The sequence below is a fragment of the Eriocheir sinensis genome, chromosome 66 (genome assembly GCF_024679095.1).
Source record: "Eriocheir sinensis breed Jianghai 21 chromosome 66, ASM2467909v1, whole genome shotgun sequence".
In the NCBI taxonomy this organism is placed as follows: domain Eukaryota; kingdom Metazoa; phylum Arthropoda; class Malacostraca; order Decapoda; family Varunidae; genus Eriocheir; species Eriocheir sinensis.
This window is the reverse complement of record NC_066574.1, coordinates 6,883,608-6,904,268: the sequence shown is the minus strand read 5'-3', so window position 1 is coordinate 6,904,268 and position 20,661 is coordinate 6,883,608. Positions and strand designations below refer to the sequence as shown.

The following is a 20,661-nucleotide window of genomic DNA, read 5'->3' as shown; positions in this document are numbered from 1 at the left end:
CTTAATATATGTCCTTTCCTTCCTTCCTTCCATCCTTCCCTTGTATCTCTCTCCTCACGTTATTCTTTTCCTTCCATCATCATAATAATATCTACACGCACAGCTTTTTCTCCTTCCTGAGTGTCAGATTGTTTCCCACCCCAGCGCTCTCCACCGCCTCTCATCCACAACCCTGATAAACAATGCAATACACTCGCAGGGATAGAATGGGGCATCAACACAACACTGGATACTTTTGCAATTAGGGGAAGCGTAAACTGATATGCATTATTTGTTTATTACCCACTCTGAATGCATAACTTCTTTTCATGGGGAGGTGAGGTTATGAATTCGTAAGGTCGTGTTGGTTGGTTGTGTGCTTAAGAAAGTCTAAGGGATATGAATACACGGAATGGCTTTTACCTCGATTCCCTTTAACCTTGATCCCTTTCTCCCCACACATCGCGTCTTGAGCCTCTTCCAATCACTATTCTAACCTACCTTCTCTTCCTCCTCTTCTCTCCTCTCCTTTCCTCTTCTCATCTTCACACTAACCCACTCTTCCTCCTCTTCTACTCTTTCCTCTCCTTTCCTCTTGTTCTCTTGCTCTCGCTTTCTATCCTCTCTCCTCTCCTCTTCCCTTTCGTTTCGTTCCTGTCTTCCCCCATTCTTTGTTCCCAGTCTGTCATTTCCTCTTATTCCTTCAATTCTCTCCTCTCTTTTCCTCTCTGTCCTTCCCCATCTCTCCTCTCTCTGTCTCTCTCTCTTATCTCCTCTCCTTTCGTTCCTGTCTTCCCCGTCTCTCACTTCTCTTCATATTCATCCTCTTCTCTCCTCTCGGTTCAGTCTTCCTCTCTCTCACTTCTCATCCTCCTTCTAACCTCTCCTCTCCTCTCCTTTCGTTCCTGTCTTCCCCGTCTCTCACTCCTCTTCTCTCGGTCCAGTCTTCCTCTCTCTCACTACTCATCCTCCTTCTAACCTCTTCTCTCCTCTCCTTGCGTTACTGCTTTCTTTCTCTCCTCACCTCCGTCCTGTCCTTTCCTCTCCTCCCTTCTATCCATCGTTCCCTTCTCCCTCTCCTCCTCGTCCCAGAATAACCTCACTCACTCACTCCTCACTCGACCCTACCGCGGCATTAAATTATTCATCCCCCTTCACTGAATGAACACTACACGCCTCTCTGGCTGGATTGATGGATGACTGGCTAGCTGGAAGGATGGCTGGATAACTGGATGACTAGATAGACTGATAGATGGATGAATGGGTAGATAGATTGATGGATGACTGGCTAGCTGGAAGGATGGCTGGATAACTGGATGACTAGATAGACTGATAGATGGATGAATGGATAGATAGATTGATGGATGACTGGATAGATAGAATGATGGATGACTGGCTGGCTGGTTGGGTCTCTGCCTTTCCTTTTGATCGCTTGGTTGAATGCTTGGATTACTGAGTGGTTGGTTGAGTTACTGGCTGGCTGGATGAATGGATAGATAAATTGATGGGTGACTGACTGGCTGAATTTGTGACTTTCTTCCTGGCTGGCTGGTAGATTGGATGGATGATTGGGTGAGCGGGTGACTTGGTTTATTCTACGGCTTGCTTCCTGACTAAATGGCTGAGTGGATGAGTGGATGATTCATTCGGTTATCTGCTTCTTGACTGACTGGATGGATGGATGGATGGATTGTCCGTTGGCTTTATGCAGTGACTGGTTGGCTGACTAACCTAACCTAACTTTCCTGAATGGCTGGCTGGCTGGCTAACCTAACCTAACCTAACCTAACCTAACCTAACCTAACCTTCCTGAATGGCTGGCTGGCTGGCTAACCTAACCTAACCTAACCTAACCTAACCTAACCTTCCTGAATGGCTGGCTGGCTGGCTAACCTAACCTAACCTAACCTAACCTAACCTTCCCCAATGGCTGGCTGGCTGGCTCGTTGGTCACTTGGCTCATGCAATGGCTGACTGAGTGACTGACCAACCGGCTTTAAAAGAATGAATATGTAGAATGAAAGTATATTTTGGGCCCTTTGGTGTATTGTTGAAAAGAATGAATGTTAAAAGACTCGAAAAGACACACAAAAAAAGTTACGCTGGATGGAAAACGCAATCAGAAAAAGAGAAAAATAAAGTCAGAGAAAAAAAAAAGTAGAGGTTACGTCGGAGCGTCTATATATATCCGTCCGTCTGTCCGTCTGTTGTTTGAAATTGTATCACCTTTAAGTTTTCTTTTTTTCTTTTTTTTCTGGCGTGTAGAATGTAGAGTGGCGTAGGTGTGGTAAACAATATGGTTAAGAGAGAGAGAGAGAGCACCCTATCCCTGCCTGACCACCACTGACACCCAATTCCGTTTCCTTTATGCTTATTCACCTAGCTTGTCATACATATCATACATACTGACCGATCCTTCTTTCCCCCGCAGGCAGCAGCGTGGTGACCGTGTCCAGGCCTCACCCTCACCCACCAAGAGCCGTGGGGATAGTCTTCGGGGCTCTCACCTCCGCCCCTGCTCTCCGCCCTTCACGCCCCCTCCACCCCTTCCCATTAGCAGTTCCCTCTCCTCGCCTCCTCTCCGCCCGCCATTGTGGAAGTAACCTTTCGTTTTGCGGCTCCCACACCCTGACGAAGCACAGCGAGGAGCTCACACTGGTACCCTCGAGGAGCTGGAGCATCCATGATCCGTGGAGACCCTTGCCATGAGCGGCTGTGAGGGCGTTGCGTCGGTGCCAGCTGCCGTGCGGGGAGGACGACTGACGCGGAGTGCCCTGCCTCTCGCCCGGCCACTTTAAGAGCAGCCCCACGCCAGGCCGCCCTTCCTGAGCCCCTCGAGGATGGATGGTGGTGACGAGGGCGACATCGAGCAAGATTCGTCCCTGGTCAGCAGCCGTGCCGCCGCCCTGCAGGCGCCCCCGTCACTGTGACCTCCGTGCCGCCTGACTTGTCCTCCTGGCGCAGTCTCGCCCCGCCCTGGCCGCCGCCGACGCCCCGCCTCCAGCAGGAACGTGAAGTGGATGGTCACCTTTGAGGGACAGGAGCCAGTCAGTTCCAAGGCCACGGGTCCTCAGCCATTCATCACTGTGGCGTAAGAACACTGATGACGTTTACTTTATAGTTCTGAAAGACACGGAACGTGAAAGTGTATGTGTGTGCTTGCGTGTGTGCGCGTGTGTGCGGTGATCGTGTGCGGGCAGCGCGCCGGCGGCGTGTGCTCCAGGCTGTGACGCGCGGGAGGGCGGGGGCCGCACGCGCCCACGCTGATGTATTCTCGGCCGCGACGCCCCAGCGAGCTGCACAGGCACCCCCGAGGCTCATATATTTGATATATAGCAAATATAGAATATAAATATATAAATATATTAACACATAAGCATATAAATATATGAAGATATAGATATATATTATGTATAGATAGATTGCCATATCAGATTTATTCCTATTTTCATAGCAAATTTATTAAAGGAGCGTCGCGTCATACCTCCCACCAGCACGCGGTAATCGTAAGCGACGCGACCCCAGACACGCCCACGCCCACACACTCCTGTTCATATATTTTTGACCGGCCGGGCACCGCTGGCGTGCACCATTACCGCGGCGACGCGTGAGGTCAGCCGCCAGAGGCCGCGCCCACACCTTCCCCGCAGCCTTTGCAACGACTTGTTCCAGCAAGGTGCGGTGAGGACAGCAGCGACGGGCCTTCCTCAAAGGACCCGGACTGGTCTGGAGGCGTCAAGTCCTCGTCTCGTCGGGCCCCGCTGGGCCACACACCCGCCGCGGGCCGCTGGAGGCGCGGCAGCACACACCCGCTGACCTGCACACCCACCCTTGCTCCGAGTCACCAACCACGACGCCAAGAAAAGCACTGCTCTGAGAATAAAGAAATTAGATGAACTGCTTCATGAAATGCACGTTATACCAATAAGAAAGTGCAGTCCCCTTCCGAGGTGACGCACACACACACACACCGAGGCGTGAGGGAAGGGAAGAGAGTGGAGCAGCGTCACCCCCTGACTGACTGTGATATTCGAGGTGTAAGTTACCCTGAGCAGCGGCCGAGGCTGTGTGCCACACACGCAACACACACCCTAACACAAGACTGAGCTTATCCTTTTGACTGTGATTCGCGAGCCTTCCATCAAATTTATAAAAGATATAATTGCTTTGTTCCCTGTATCGTACACAGTATCATATTGACCGTGCCTGATTTACCACGAAGAGACGTTCGCCTATAATATAAATATTACTGTAGCATGCGTTAAATCATGAGTCTCCCCTTTTAAAAGGAGGATATCTTCGTTTTCTCTGTAACGAAATTAGACTAACTAAAGTAATATAATTTCCTAAGTAGTACTATTACGATATTCAATGTAAAAAAACAAAACAGAAACGTTATATTGGTTGCTATTGAATGTTTTGATGTGCTAGCGTCAGACACGTTAGTGATAGGACGAACGGCCTCGCCTGTACGGGGCGGCGCCAGCTGAAGCAAACACAAACACACACACACACTCGTCGAACCTCGCCTCGTCGCCAACTTACCCGCAAGGGCGCCCCCGACGCCCGTCAGGAGGCCCGGGACACCGCTGGGGCGTGGGCACCCTCTCCCTGAGGCCACGCCGCGCCGTCCTTGGTCCCTGGCAAGGTGGACGACGGCAGGGTGGAGAGAGAGGTGGAGGGAGGAGGGAGGACGCTGGAAGACCCGTTCACTGGAGGCAAGAGGAGCGACCTGAAGAAGGAGGAGGGCGGAGGCAAGGGCCGCGCGGTGAGGGGTCGGCGGGAGGAGCTGGTGTGGATGTCGGGCATGGTGGCGCGGGGCATGATTCGGCAGTCCAGCCTCACCAGGCTGGGCCTGATGATCAACACTGCAGTCACGGGCGTCGTCACCACCACCACCAACAACAGGAAAGGTACGTGACGCTGCCCTCCACCTCGCCATGTGTCCCTCATGATACACACACCCAGCACGCATCACACTCCGCTCTATGCATTAGAATGATTAGATAAATATGACCTTACCCAGTAACTCCCTCACCCTCCCTATAATAATCTATATATAGTTACCTTGCAGCATCTATCAGTTAATATACGCCCTCTTTACCCAGTCATCCCTCGCTCTAATTTATGATCTATGCAGCATCTATTACTGAATATACTGAATATATATAATCTTAGGTGCCCCTCACCCTCCCATAATGATCTATACTTACCTTGCAGCACCGTTTGCTTAATACTATGCTAAATAAATATGATGTTACGTTATGTCTACCTCCTCCGTCCTCCTCCATGCTTACCACACAACACCTGATAATACAACCCATAAATCACACCTGCAATCATTATCACCTGTCTACACCTGTCACCGTTCCTCCCTATAGCCGTCCACACGCCGCCATCCCCTACGTCGCACCTGCTCCGTAAATACACCGAACAATGTAGTAGGCGCGTCGCTCCCTTACAGTGGACGCATTTAACTATGACATATTTACGAGCGACGCAGCAGCCACGTGACTCCCCCCTTCACACACCCCGCCCCGCCCCGCCCCCGCTGAACAGAGGCACCAGCGGCGGCGGCGGGGTGTTGCACTCTTGGCCACACGGAGGGAGGGTCGAGGTCGAGGTAGGGGCGTTAACCCACTTAAGTCAGCCGCACGTGATGAGGCGCAGCGGGGAGGAGTGAGACAGCGGCTGGGGTTGATTATATAGCGCCGCGTGGCAACCGTTGAGCCGCAGACGACCCAGCACTGAGGGACACCGGGCTCACGAGGATGGAACGAAGATTGAGATTATCGGTTATATCTGTCTTGATTTTTTTTCCTTTCCCTTGAACTGTTGAATTTGCTGTAAATAAAATGTTGGTTGCTAGGTAGGCAGACAGGTTGAAAGGTAGATAGGTAGGTTGGTGGGTAGATAAGTTGGTACGCAAAAGAGATAGATATACGCAAAAAAAGGCGGATTAAGACTTTAGGAAGTATTCTTAAACACTCCGGCGCCCCAGCACACTTATTTGACAAGGCTTTCGTAAGAGATTCGGGCATTTCCAGGGGTAGTTTATTGACCCCAGTGGCAGTATCAGGACCCCTCGCCTCCCGAAACTGACCTATCTTTCGGCCACTCCTCTAACTCTTTATAGGAGCAGTGAGTAGCGGGCTTTTTTTCACATTTGCTACCTTTTTTTATGCCCTTGAACTGACTCGTCTGCTGTAAAAAAATAAATAAATAAAAAACACGACAGTACGAGGTAACGAGGTGCTGTATAAAAACTGGAAAAAAAAGAGAAATTAAAATACAGGAACAAAACCCACAGTGGAAAATGCTAATGGCAGAAGTCACGTTGCAATGTCTATATGCATTGCCCCATCAACCGAACCGAACTGAAAACGAGATAGGCACCCTCTTTTTCGTCCATAAATCTGAGTAGTCTTCGTTAAAAAGCGCACAGTCGTATTTTCACTTAGAACATAATTTCTGATCTTGTTCTTTTCCCGTTGGCACACACACACACACACACACACACACACACTCTCTCTCACACGGATGCACAAAGATATAACGATGAAACTATACTACGAGAGAGAGGCGAGGCAGTCTTCACATACCAACACCCAAGAAACCATTAATACACTCTCTTTTCCGTCCATTAATCTAAGAAGCCTTCGTTTAAAGCCTTCAGTCGTATTTGGACTAACTAACTACATAATTTCTTAGCTTCTTCATTTATCCACAACTTTGTATCGCTTCAACCCATTCAAATACTTTCTATATGATTACCTATGCTTTCCACGGAGGCCAAACCAGGGTACCGAGGCGTGTATATAGCAGAAAGCGTACCCCATTTCCATATGCTTCATCCTTCTTACCTATGTTGTGTTTGTGTGTGTGTGTGTGTGTGTGTGTGTGTGTGTGTGTGTGTGTGCTCCTTGCCATTCATTACTCTGTTTTCACCTCAACAAGAGCTACCCCTGTTCCTCTCTCTCTTCCTCTTCCACCTCCTCCTCCTCCTTCAGCCGGTGAACTTAATACAGGTCGTCAAGTGCCTGAACAAGCTCGGTAACGTCGATCGCTCAAAGCTTCTTGCAATCCTTCCCGTAGAATCAGTTTGTGCGAAAACGATCAACTTTAAGAACCTCGTTAATCGTCGCTTCGTTACGTCAGGGGTGAAGTGATCGTCCCCGCAGAAAATGGTTTGATATCTTTTGCAAGTGACTGAAGTGGTTGACAGGTTGATGATGGCAGTAAAGCAGACGGCCTCGTTAAAAGCCAGCAGACATTCCGTTGGATCCTCTTCCGCCTTCTCATGATTTTCCTCCTCCTCCTCCTCCTCCTCTTCTTCTTCTTCTTTTTCTTCTTTTTCTTCTTCTTCATCGTGTTCTTCGTATTTTTCTTCTTTTTCTTTTTCTTCTTCGTCTTCTTCTTCGTCTTCTTCTTCTTCTTCTTCTTCTACTTCGTCTTTGTCTTCGTCTTCTTCTTCTTCCTCCCCCTCCTCCTCCTCCTCCTCCTCATCCTCCTCTTCCTCCTCTTCTTCCTCCTCTTCTTCTACTTCGTCTTCGTCTTCTTCTTCTTCTTCTTCTTCTACTTTGTCTTCGTCTTCTTCCTCCTCCTTCTCCTCCTCCTCCTCCTCTCCTCAGTCTGACATGTCTCATCTCAAACTTTGAACACGAACATTCACTCATCATGGATCCAACATCATTGCCAGACAGAAGTATTGATGATTCTCTCTCTCTCTCTCTCTCTCTCTCTCTCTCTCTCTCTCTCTCTCTCTCTCTCTCTCTCTCTCTCTCTCTCTGTCGAAAATGGATTAGAGCGGAATAAAAGGCGGAGAGTACGGAAGAGAGGGAAAAGGGCGGCGAGGGGAGAGAGAGATACACACAAGGGAGGGAAGGAGGAGGGAGGGAAGGAGGAGAGAGGGAAAGGAGGGAAGGGAGGGAAGGAAGGGAAGCAACAAGTCTTTTTGCCACCTCAGTCATGCACCCGAACGACCTTCTCCTCCCCCTCTCTCTCTCTCTCTCTCTCTCTCTCTGCTTGGTCTATTCTCTCTCCGCTCCATTTCTTCTCTTGTGTATTTCTTTCTCTTTATCCCTTTCTCTCTCTCTCTCTCTCTCTCTCTCTCTCTCTCTCTCTCTCTCTCTCTCTCTCTCTCTCTCCGTACATACTTTATTTTCAAAACTCTCTCTCTCTCTCTCTCTCTCTCTCTCTCTCTCTCTCTCTCTCTCTCTCTCTCTCTCTCTCTCTCTCTCTCTCTCTCTCTCTCTCTCTTCGTTCCCTTTCTCTTTATATTTTGTCATTTTATTTCTTTTATTTTGTTTCCTATCTTATTCTTTTTATTTCACTGTTTCGTATTCTATCCTACACCTTTTTTTTATTAACTCTCTCTCTCTCTCTCTCTCTCTCTCTCTCTCTCTCTCTCTCTCTCTCTCTCTCTCTCTCTCTCTCTCTCTTTTCAGGGGGGACTCAGCAGTTTTAAAGCAACCTGGTGGAGCAAGGAGGGAGGGGGGAGAGGGAAGTGGAGGGAAGGGAAGGGAAGGGAAGGGAAGGGAAGGGTGGAAAGGAAGGGAAGGGTGGAAGGGAAGTGGAGGAAGGGAAGGGAAGGGAAGGGAAGGGAAGGGAAGGGAAGGGAAGGGAGGAGGGGAAGGGTGGAAGGGAAGGGAAGGGAAGTGGAGGAAGGGAAGGGAAGGGAAGGGAAAGAGGAGGCCAAAACGGAACGCATCTTTAAACTGGTTAGCTTTGGCGGACAACCGTATTAGAATCCTCTTCTGATTCCGCTCACGTCCCTCTCTGATCCTCCTTTCGTGATTCTCCATGATCCTCCTCTGCCTCTGAGTCTCATGGCAGGCAGGTAGGTAGATAGATAGGTAGATAGATAAATACTTTTTTATAGGAACAGAGATTATCGGGTACTTCTGTCTTGATATTTTTTCTTTCCCTTGAACTGTTTAATTTGCTGTAAAGAGAGAGAGAGAGAGAGACAAAATATTCCCGACAAGCTGTAATTAAGTTTTGCATACATAGATAAACGTACTGATAGATAGACTGATAGATAGATAGAGAGATAAAGAGAATGAGTTATAGGGGTGATAGATTGGACACTCAAGGACACACAAGGTAAACATATAGATAGATTATTAAACAGGGAGATAGATAGATAGAGAGAGAGAGAGAGACAGAAAAAAAAAGTAAAGAAAGGAAAGAAAGAAAACGAATGAAAGAAAGAAAAAAGAAAGCTATTAAAAGGAAGAAATAAAGAAACAGAAGTAATAGATTAGTCGTTGCAATGGCCTGGCAGGAGGATGTTTATACTCGTCAACTGCCTCTTGAATTGGCGTTGGCGGGGCAGGAGGGGACGGAGCGGGCACAGAGGGGGCGTTCAGGCATGGGAGGCTCAGGTAGCGCTAGGTATGGGAGGCCCCGCTGGAGGTGTTGCCAAAGCCTGCCCAGCCTTAGCCACGCCCTCCGCTGCTATGTATGACGCAGGGTATGAAGGTCCCGGAGCAGCTTGGCTATACTGGAAGGCTTGTGAATGGTATGATTAATTAGTTTTTGGTAGGAATATGTACTTAGATTGGTTTGTATGTGTGTGTGATGTGTATTGCGATGGTTGGAGCTTGTGTATGATTTTTTTTACAAGCTTATATATTTAAGTCTTCAATACCGTCATTTGTTTTTTTTTCTCTCCTGCCTACGACTTAAACGCAAAAGAGGAGTATTAAGACGAAGCGCCATTCTGACTTTTCTTTTTTCTTCTTTCCTTTTTTACCCTTCAGCTGCCTCCTTTCTTTAAACTAACTAACTAATAATGACTCTTGTAAGGAACGTGTAAAATATATAAAGCTTTGTGTTGTTGGCTGTACGTTTAACGCTGTCTGTAGTATAACATCATAAGCCTTTAAGTGTCCATTTGTTGCAACAATTAGACTTTCTATATATATAATTGTTATCACTGGGCGTTCTATTACCGTTCTCCTGACGTTCTATTGGCTACAAATGACGTTCCCTTCCGTATTTCATCTTGTTAACCCCTTGGATGCGGATTTCCTACAAGAAGACATCACCAAGCTACAGGAGTGGAACAAAAAGTGGCTGCTACAATTTAGTGAACAAAAATGTGAGGTCATGCATCTTGGGAGGGGAAATCCAGCATACCAATACCACATGGGAAACACTCCACTACCCACCACAGAAAGACCTGGGAGCATATGTTACCAGGCTACCAGTGAAGGCGAAATCCGTGCCAATCTCAGCGGACGGGTTAATGTGCTCTACTGCTCTCTGAATGCTTATGAAAAAAAATCTAGGTATATATTTAACAGTTTCAAAAGGCAATGTTCATCTTCTAAATCAACAATATTAGCAGATTGTTGTTGTTTTTTTATGTCTGTGTTGTGATGTTTGTTTTAGTGAAAGCGTCGTGAGCCACAAGGTCAAGGGCCACGAGGTAAAGGCCGAACAGGTTATCAAGGCTTTCCCAACAGCTGCAGAGGCTCACTTCACTCCATGGAACTTGCTGAGTGTTGTGTGTGTACGGTGCTGTCTGGTACAAGATCTCTCTCTCTCTCTCTCTCTCTCTCTCTCTCTCTCTCTCTCTCTCTCTCTCTCTCTCTCTCTCTCTCTGTTATTAATCGTCTTCATTTTATCATTTTTCCTCCTTATGTTGTAGTTCTTTCAATATTTCTCCTCATTTTCCTTTTTTTTCCTTTTCTCTCGCCTTTTCCTTTTGCCATTAATAAGTTTCATGTCTTCCTTTTCTACCCTGTTCATCCCTTTTCTTTCTTTTTTCATTTATTGTTTGGTCTATCTTGTTTATTGTCCTTTCCTAATATCTTTTCACACCTCTTTTCTTTTTCCTTTATATTTCTTCAAAGCACAAAAGGGGGATGGAGGATGCGTGTGATGAGGCTCAGATTATCATGTATTAGACGTATAAGACTGTATGTTCATTTATTTTTGGGTCTATCTTGTTTATTTTTCTATCCTAATATATTTTCACACCTCTTTTCTTCTTCCTTTATTTTTTCTTCAAAGCACAAAAGGGGGATGGAGGATGCGTGTGATGAGGCTCAGATTATCATGTATTAGACGTATAAGACTGTATGTTCATTTGTCCAGATCATTTCTCTCACCCAGATGCAGAACTTAGACACACATCCTCAAACGCTCTCGGCTATCACAACCAATATTTACAAACTCCAGCTAAGAAGATAAATCGGTTGTTGATTGAGTGTATTTTTTCACATACGAACTTTCACTAGGCTCATAAAACCACCCACGGCAATACCCAGAACAACCTCTACCAAAGCCTTATCGAACGTGGGTGTGTCACTATGTCAACCCTGAAACGTTTGTCGGGTGTTCATGAGTGTTTTTTTTTCACATTCGAACTTTCACTAAGCTCATAAAACCACCCACGGCAATACCCAGAACAACCTCTACCAAAGCCTTATCAAACGTGGATGTGTCACCGTGTCAACCCCGAAACGCTTAAGAGTCTGTACCACAACTCAAGGCATTTAACAGTGAGGCGTAGAGGGGAAGACATCCTGGAACAAGCTATGCACAGGTGTTGGGGCGGGGGGATGGGGGCAGGGAGAACGGGGCAGCAGGAGAAAGTCTTAGCGGGAGGCACACATCAAGGGAAGGAAAACACGGAAGGGCCACACTCCGCTCTCGCACACAACAAGTATACCCTGAACTGCGCATCAGCTACCAACCCCGTCGCCGCCACCTTCTGCTGTGGGTTGACTGCTAACGTATGTGTGTGCTCGTCGCGTGTCTCCGAGCACATCACACTGACGTCAGGAGCATGCGAAGAAGGCCAAGAGGGAGGGAACTCATGCCATACCCTTCCTAGGATGCAGGTTGAGCGCGCGGGTTGTTGCAAAACGTAGGCAGCCGGGAGAACACACACAGCTATGTCTTTGTAAATTCACACACACACACACACACACACACACACTTTCTCTGAGCTGTCTAGGCTTACCGGGTGTTGCAAAAGATGACGCCGCGCCCCTCTCTCTCTGTGTGTGTGTGTGTGTGTGTGTGTGTGTGTTAAACAAGATCATTGTCGTGTACTGAGGGACACAAACACGTCTCGTCGCGCGAATAAGCAAGTCGCCTCACAGATTAACCAACCCATAAGTCCTCGTCCTCGTCATTCGTCCTCGTCATCGTCTTCTCCTCCTCTCTCGTCTTCCTCCTCCTCCTCCTCGACACCTTGAATCTTACATACTTCCTCCTCCTTCTCCTCCTCCTCCTTCTTCCTCCTAATTTGTCCTCGTTGTCGTCCTCGTCTTCTCCTCCTCTTCCTCCTCCTCGACACCTTGACTCTTCCTCTTCCTCCTCCTCCTCTTTCTCCTTCCTCACTTGTAATTCGTCCTCGTCGTCCTCGTCTTCTCCTCCCTCGTCTTCCTCCTCCTCGACACCTTGACTCCTCCTCCTCCTCCTCCTCCTCCATCATCATTTTCTCTCGTCCATTCCTCTCAATCCACATAATGTTTTCTTCCATCCTTTCATCCTCTTTAAATATATACTTATTCCTCTATCCTCTTCCACTTATCTATCGTTCATCCTCACATTCCCCATTTTTTTCTTCGTCTCTCTCTCTCTGCATCTTCATCCTCATCTGTTCCCCTTCTCATCCCTCGTTCATGCGGCTCCTCCGTGATGCAGTGGTTGGGATCTCTCAGAGTCATACTCTTAAACATATTCTCAGGGTCATATTCTTAACCCCTTGGCTGCGGATTTCCTACAGTCAGACCTCACCAAGCTACAGGAATGGAACAAAAAGTGGCTGCTACAACTCAGTGAAGAAAAATGTAAAGTCCTGCACCTTGGGAGGGGATATCCAGCACACCAATACCACATGAGAAACACTCCACTATCCACCACAGAGGCAGAGAAAGACATGGGACTATATGTTACCAGGCTACCACTGAAAGCCAAATCCGTGCCAATCGCAGCAGATGGGTTAAACAGTGGTCGGGATCTCTCAGGGTCATATTCTTAAACATATAGTCGCCCATGCACACACATACTTGACACGGTTTTCGTATGAGTTTTTGGGGGCATTTCCAGCGGTAGTTCAATGACCCTGGTGGTAGTTTAACCCTTCCTCTGCACCATGGACCTAAAAAAAACACTTATGAGGACCCGATTGATCTCCTTTCTGGCCTTTGTAAGTATTTGGTGTGAGAGGTGGAAGCTATTTGACAAGGCTTTCGTAGGAGTTTGGGGGCATTTCCAGCGGTAGTTCAATGACCCTGGTGGTAGTTTAACCCTTCCCCTGTACCATGGACCTAAAAAAAACACTTATGAGGACCTGATTGATCTCCTTTTCGGCCTTTGGAAGTAGTTGGTGTGAGAGGTGGAAGCTATTTGACACGGTTTTCGTATGAGTTTTTGGGGGCATTTCCAGCGGTAGTTCAATGACCCTGGTGGCAGTTTAACCCTTCCTCTGCACCATGGACCTAAAAAAAACACTTATGAGGACCTGATTGATCTCCTTTTCGGCCTTTGTAAGTATTTGGTACGAGAGGTGGAGGTGTCCGAAAATACTAACCTTACTACTTACTGATTTACTTACTGACCTTACTATATGAATCCGCGGGCAGTCGGAGCGAGCAACCCCCCCCCCCCCCCTAGCTGTTCATCCTTCCTTACTGGCTGGTCGATAAATGGGTACCCGGGGAAAGCTGGGGAAGGTAAACTGTGGAACCCGGATGCTGCATTGACCTTGTGTGTCCCGGGGTAAGAGTTTCTCATCCAGCACAGACTCAAGGGTCATTGTTACGGATATGAGCATTGAGACCACGCGCAGCTGATAGTGTATGTTCCTGTTTTCACTTTTACTTTACCTGATTCATCTTTTTTTTTTCCATCACCAGTCACCTTTTTTTTTTTTTTTTTTTTTTTTTTTTTTTTTTTTTAGTCTCCCTTCATTCGCATCTTTATTTCACATTCCACTTTGATCCCTTTTTCCCTTCTTCTTTTCTTCCTTTCCTTTACTTTTTTTTTACTGCCCCGTCTTATTTTGCCTTCCCTTTCCCCGTCTACCGTTTTCTCCCTCAACTTTTCTTTATTCACGATCTGCCTCGCATCTTTATCTCACATTCCAACTTTGATCTCTTATGCCCTTTTCTTCTTTTCTTCCTTTCCTTTCCCCTTTCCAATACCTTATTTTATTTTCCCTTCCCTTCCCCTGTTTCCCTTTCTTTCTTATCCCTCTCAACTTTTCTTCACTTTATTCACGAGCGTCTTAATCAATTTCACATCCCACCTTCATCCTCTCAAATTTCTTTTCCTCCTTTCCTTTCCCCTTTCCAATACCTTATTTTATTTTCCCTTCCCTTCCCCTGTTTCCCTTTCTTTCTTATCCCTTTCAACTTTTCTTCACTTTATTCACGAACATCTTAATTAACTTCACATCCCACCTTCATCCTCTCAAACTTCTTTTCCTCCTTTCCTTTCCCCTTTCCACTACCATATTTTATTTTCCCTTCCCTTCCCCTGTTTCCCTTTCTTCCTTATCCCTTTCAACTTTTCTTCACTTTATTCACGAACATCTTAATCAATTTCACATCCCACCTTCATCCTCTCAAATTTATTTTCCTCCTTTCCTTTCCCCTTTCCAATACCTTATTTTATTTTCCCTTCCCTTCCCCTGTTTCCCTTTCTTTCTTATCCCTTTCAACTTTTCTTCACTTTATTCACGAACGTCTTAATTAATTTCACATCCCACCTTCATCCTCTCAAATTTCTTTTCCTCCTTTCCTTTCCCTCTTTCCAATACCTTATTTTATTTTGCCTTCCCTTCCCCTGTTTCCCTTTCTTCCTTATCCCTCAACTTTTCTTCACTTTATTCACGCTCGTCTTAATTAACTTCACATCCCACCTTCATCTTCTCAAACTTCTTTTCCTCCTTTCCTTTCCCTCTTTTCAATACCTTATTTTATTTTCCCTTCCCTTCCCCTGTTTCCCTTTCTTTCTTATCCCTTTCAACTTTTCTTCACTTTATTCACGATCGTCTTAATTAACTTCACATCCCACCTTCATCTTCTCAAACTTCTTTTCCTCCTTTCCTTCCCGTCTTTACTACCATATTTTATTTTGCCTTCCCTTCCCCTGTTTCCCTTTCTTCCTTATCCCTCTCAACTTTACTTTATTCACGAACGTCTTAATCAATTTCACATCCCACCTTCATTCTCTCAAATTTCTTTTCCTCCTCTCCTTTCCCTCTTTCCAATACCTTATTTTATTTTCCCTTCCCTTCCCCTGTTTTCCTTTCTTTCTTATCCCTTTCAACTTTTCTTCACTTTATTCACGATCATCTTAATCAATTTCACATCCCACCTTAATCCTCTCAAATTTCTTTTCCTCCTTTCCTTTCCCTCTTTCCAATACCATATTTTATTTTCCCTTCCCTTCCCCTGTTTCCCTTTCTTTCTTATCCCTTTCAACTTTTCTTCACTTTATTCACGCTCGTCTTAATTAACTTCACATCCCACCTTCATCCTCACAAACTTCATTTCCTCCTTTCCTTTCCCTCTTTCCAATACCTTATTTTATTTTCCCTTCCCTTCCCCTGTTTCCCTTTCTTTCTTATCCCTTTCAACTTTTCTTCACTTTATTCACGAACGTCTTAATTAACTTCACATCCCACCTTCATCCTCACAAACTTCATTTCCTCTTTTCCTTCCCGTCTTTACTACCATATTTTATTTTCCCTTCCCTTCCCCTGTTTTCCTTTTCCTTTTCAACTTTTCTTCACTTCATTCACGATCGTCTTAATCAATTTCCCATCCCACCTTCACCCTTTCAAACCCTTCATCCCTTATACGACCTCATCCATTCTTCATCCTCTTTTCTGTTCATCGTCTCATCATCCAATCCACTCTTCTTGCTCCTCCTCCTCCTCCTCTTCCCACCTATTTCTCTCAAACTCTTCTTCATCACTTATGTAAATCCTTCTCTCCCTCCTTTCCTCCCGTCCTATGAATTTGTCTCCTTCTCTCCTCCTCCTCCTTCTTTCCTTATTCATTATTCCTTTTCACTCATACTTCGATTTTACAGCTTATCTTCTCCGCATTTTCCTTTCTCCTTCCTTCCTCTATACCCTCTTTATCATCCTGTCTCCTTTCTTTTTCGTTCCTCCTCGTCCACCTTGCTATTTCTTATCATCTTTCACACCTTTATTTTTCAGTCTATCTTTTCCTCCTGTAACCTTCATGTCATATTAGTACTATATATTTTCCTCTCTCCTTCATCTACCCATCTTTATCACCCTGTCTTCCTCTCCTCTCGTCCCCCTCTCTTCCTCATAATCTTCTTTCACACTCCATTTTCTTTGACATCGCAGCTCCGTCCTCCCATTTTCCCTCTCGTCATTTTCAATTTGTCTTTCTCTTTCCCTTTCAACAATGCCCCTCGTCTTATCGCCCTTCCTCTGTTTTCTCCTCGTCGTCAACTTCTTCCTTTATCATCTTCCTTCACTCACTCTTCTTTGGCATTGTATCTTCGTTCTCCTATTCCCTTCTTTCTCTTTCGCTTTTAACATTGTCTCCCGTCTGATCTCCCTTCCTCTGTTTTCTCCTCGTTCTTTTTATCATCTTCCTTCACTCACTCTTCTTTGGCAACGTATCTTCGCCCTCCTGTTCCTTTCACGTCATCTTCAATTTATCTTTCCCTTACAACATTGCTTTCCGTTTTATCCCCCTCTTGTTTTCTCCTCCGCCTCCTCGTTCTCGGTCCAGGGGGTCTAAAGGAAGTTGTCCTCGCTTACCTGCACAGTCTGACGCCCACCGCCCGACACACTGCATTCCCAGACGCTTTCGCCTCTCACATATTTTTTTCCGAAGACCACAAAAGGAGATTAGTCGGGTTCTCTTACGTGTTATTCAGGTTCACGGTGCAGAAGCCTTGTCAAACTATCACTGGGCTTGTAAATTTACCCATGGAAGTACCTGGAACCGCTACAACAAAAGCCCTATCAAATCTGGGTGTGTGAGTTGCGAAGTGGTTGAGGATTGGAGGATAGTGCATGTGTTTCTGAAAGAGTAGGCCTATCAACAGCAACGAGACCTGGGCCTATGTTCTAATCATATCGGGGTGCCCTTTCGACTGTTTCCCAAGGCAGGGGTCGGATTATGAGACATTTCGCCGCCCAAGAACACATATTTGACAAGGCTTTCGTAGGAGCTGTGGCCATTTTCAGGAGTAGTTTGATGACCCTGGTGGTAGTTTGACCCTTCCTCTGTACCGTGAACCTGAAGAACCACTCATTAGAACCCGAATGACCCCCTCTTTGACCTTTAGAAATAGTTGATGTGAGAACCGAAAGTGTCTTAATACCGACCCTTGCCTCGTGTGGATCTAAGCAAGGTGGTGACGCGCCGCTGTGCTGAGATCGATGCCGCCAGACACAACGCCCAGCACGGGGTCTTGAGGCGTGACGGTTCATCCATCGTGCACGCGCCTGATTTACTAACCTTCCTATTAGTCTCCATCAACAACACTGTGCCTGATTTGTCTTTTTTTTAACCCGCTTTTCAAGGCGTGGTTGTAGTTGGTTTGGTTAACTTTTTTATATCACTTTTTTTACGTCTTGAATTTGTAATAGGTCGACATGTGAAAATCGGTTACAAAAAATTATATCAATACTTTCTTATTTACTTTCTTACTCACTTACTTATTTACTCACTTATTGCTTGCTTTTACACTCCAAACTAACCCGGGAACTAGTAACAATATTCAAACAATTCAAGCCAAGCGATGCAGTTCAGATTAAATAATGGCAGTTGGGTTATGTTACGATTGATAAGATTAGGTTCGGTTAGCAGCATCCTTATAAGGTTGGCAATTCGTGGGAGATTTTGAGCGTAATTTCTCGTTTTCCGGGGATTATTATGTCTCTTAATCTCAGACACTTCCGACTCCCACAACGATAACCCGTCCACTGCGATTGGCACGGATTTGGCTTTCACTGGTAGCCTGGTAACATACAGGTACTCCCAGGTCTTTCTCTGCCTCTGTGGTGGATAGTGGAGTGTTTCCCATGTGGTATTGGTATGTTGGATATCCCCTCCCAAGCTGCAGGACTTAACATTTTTCTTCATTGAGTTGTAGCAGACACTTTTTGTTCCTCTCCTGTAGCTTGGTGAGGTCTTCTGCTAAGAAATCCGCAGTCAAGGGGCTAATAGAGGCCTTCAAGGATATTAGTCGGGGTCTCATAAGTGTTTTTTTTTTACATTCATGGTGCAGAAGCCTTGTCAAACTATCACTAGACTCATAAACTTACCAATGGAAGTACTAACACAACCTCTACGAAAGCCTTACTAATGTAGATGTGTAAGCAGCGAAGTGTTTGAAAATATGGACCAATGATACTTGTCCGGAGAGCAACAGTATGACCACCGTTGCCAGATTGTCGTACTCAGAGCATAGTATTTACCGGTTTTTTGACGCCTATTGCCACATCAGGAATTAACTATTTTAACGATAATTATAAGTGAATCTCCTTATTGGGGTCCACGAGACAGTTTTTGGGTCGGAAGTCGGTAAATATAAGAGGCTGAGTAAGACAATCTGGCAACTTTGAGTGTAACCGCAGTTTGAGGCATAGAAAACGGGAGCTGGTTAATGGCAAACGAGCTTAATTATTTACACGGGGTAGTTAATATACTTAAACCTAATTAGTGGTCATTGAACTAATTAAACCTATCGCGCGGTTTTCATTAGGAACTGACTTAAGCAATGCTGAAGAAAGAATATATTGGAAAAAATAGTACAAGAATCCCTATTAGTTTTTGTTGTTGTTGTTGTTGTTTCTTTTGGCAATACGAATATAAGAACAAAAATCGTCACACCGTCTTTCTGTGTGTGTGTGTGTGTGTGTGTGTGTGTGTGTGTGTGTGTGTGATGCAAGACGTAGAACCGCGAGACATGATAAAATGATTTGTCTGTCTCTCTCTCTCTCTCGAGCCGGTGAAGTGGAGATAAATGGATAAACAAATAAATGAACAGATAGATGAATGAATTGAGAGAGAGAGAGAGAGAGAGAGAGAGAGAGTGCATTATGGAAGACCTAATAAATCATAATCAAGTGAAGGCCTTGCTCAGGAAAGGTTGAGAGAGAGAGAGAGAGAGAGAGAGAGAGAGAGAGGAGAAATCACTCGAATTATCAATCGTAGTAACAGCTTCACACAATTCTTTTTTTTTTCCTTTTTTTTCTTTTTTTTTGACGCGAAGGTTTTCCTAAAGGGGTTATGCGGCTGAGAAGAGGAGGAGGAGGAGGAGGAGGAGGAGAAGGGAAGAGGAGGAGGAGGAGGAGGAGAAGGGAAGAGGAGGAGGAGGAGGAAGGAGGAACATGGAGAGATGGGCTTCTGACACGAGAGAGAGAGAGAGAGAGAGAGAGAGAGAGAGATGGAAGGGAACGGAAAAGGGAGAGATTACAGACTTGATAAAGAGAGAAGAGGAGCAAGGGAAGGATCAGAAAAATTTATAGAAAATTGGATAAGAAAGGATAATAGGAGGAGGAGGAGGAGGAGGAGGAGGAGAAAGAAGGAGTATGGAAACATTGGAGAGAAAAATACAATAAAGATGGGAAGAGAGAGAGAGAGAGAGAGAGAGAGAGAGAGAGAGAAGAATAGTGAATAGGGGAAGAGAAGGGAGAGGTGGTAAGTAGCATTTGTAAGTAAGTAGGTAGTAGTAGTAGTAGTAGTAGTAGTAGTAGTAGTAGTAGTAGTTGTTGTTGTTGTTGTTGTTGTTGTTGTTTTTGCTTCAAAGTCGAGTATGGCAAAAAAAAATTACGTGGTCACTATCCTCCTCTTCGTCCTCCTCCTCCTCCTCCTCCTCCTCCTCCTCCTTATAATAGCCAATGTATTCCTCTTTAAACTGTACATCAACCCTTCCTTCTTCTCTCCACGTCTTCCATATTTGCTTCCTCTTCCTCTTCCTCTTCCTCTTCCTGTTTATCTTCCTCCCTCTTCTCTTGATCCTTGTAATTGCAGATTTTCCTCCACCTAATGACAGTTTTCTTACAGTTGCCTCCTCCTCCTCCTCCTCCTCCTCTTCCTCCTCCTCCTTCTTCTCCTTTTTACTCCTCTTCTTCCTCTTCCTCCTCCTCCTTCCGGAATGTCATTATAACCTCTGCTCTTCCTCCTTATTCATCGCATTTTTTTTCTCTCTCTCCTTCTCCTTCCTTTCCTTCACTTCTCCTCACTTCACTTCCTTCATCTTTCTCGTTTCTTCCCTTTCCTTCCCTTTATTTGCCTTTCCTTTTGTTTTCTTTGCTTTCCTTCCCTTCCCATTTTCTTTCCATTCCTTTTCCTTTCCTTTTCTTCCCTTCATTTTTCTCTCCTTCCCCTCCCTCATAATCTGTTTTCTTCCCTTTCCTTCCCTTCTCTTATATAACACTTCATTTCCGTTCCCTTCCCTTCCCTTGCATCTTCTTCCCTTCCCTTCCCTTCCCTTCCCTTGCCTTCCCTTCCTTTCCCTTGCATCTCCTTCCCTCTTCTATCCCTTCTCTTCCCCTCCCTTCTTTTAATTCATCTTTGTTCCTCTTTTCTTCCCTTCTCTTCCCTTCCCTTTCCTATCCCTCCCTTTCCTTATTTTCCCTTCCTTTCTCTTATTTTCCCTTCCAAACCCTTCTCTCCCGTTCCTTTCTCTTCCCTTCCCTTCCCTATCCCTCCC

The 20,661-nt window shown here is 45.7% G+C and overlaps 1 protein-coding gene across 1 annotated transcript in view; it reads left to right on the top strand.

The window, feature by feature from the left end:
- The window catches only part of LOC126987788 (protein phosphatase PP2A 55 kDa regulatory subunit), an 88,005-nt gene that overhangs the window by 26,985 nt on the left and 40,359 nt on the right, over positions 1-20,661 (top strand). The window contains exon 2 of the mRNA XM_050845123.1: positions 2,411-4,892. Coding sequence (XP_050701080.1) covers positions 4,778-4,892 — 115 coding nt within the window. The 5' untranslated portion in view covers positions 2,411-4,777. The remainder of the gene's footprint in view (positions 1-2,410; positions 4,893-20,661) is intronic.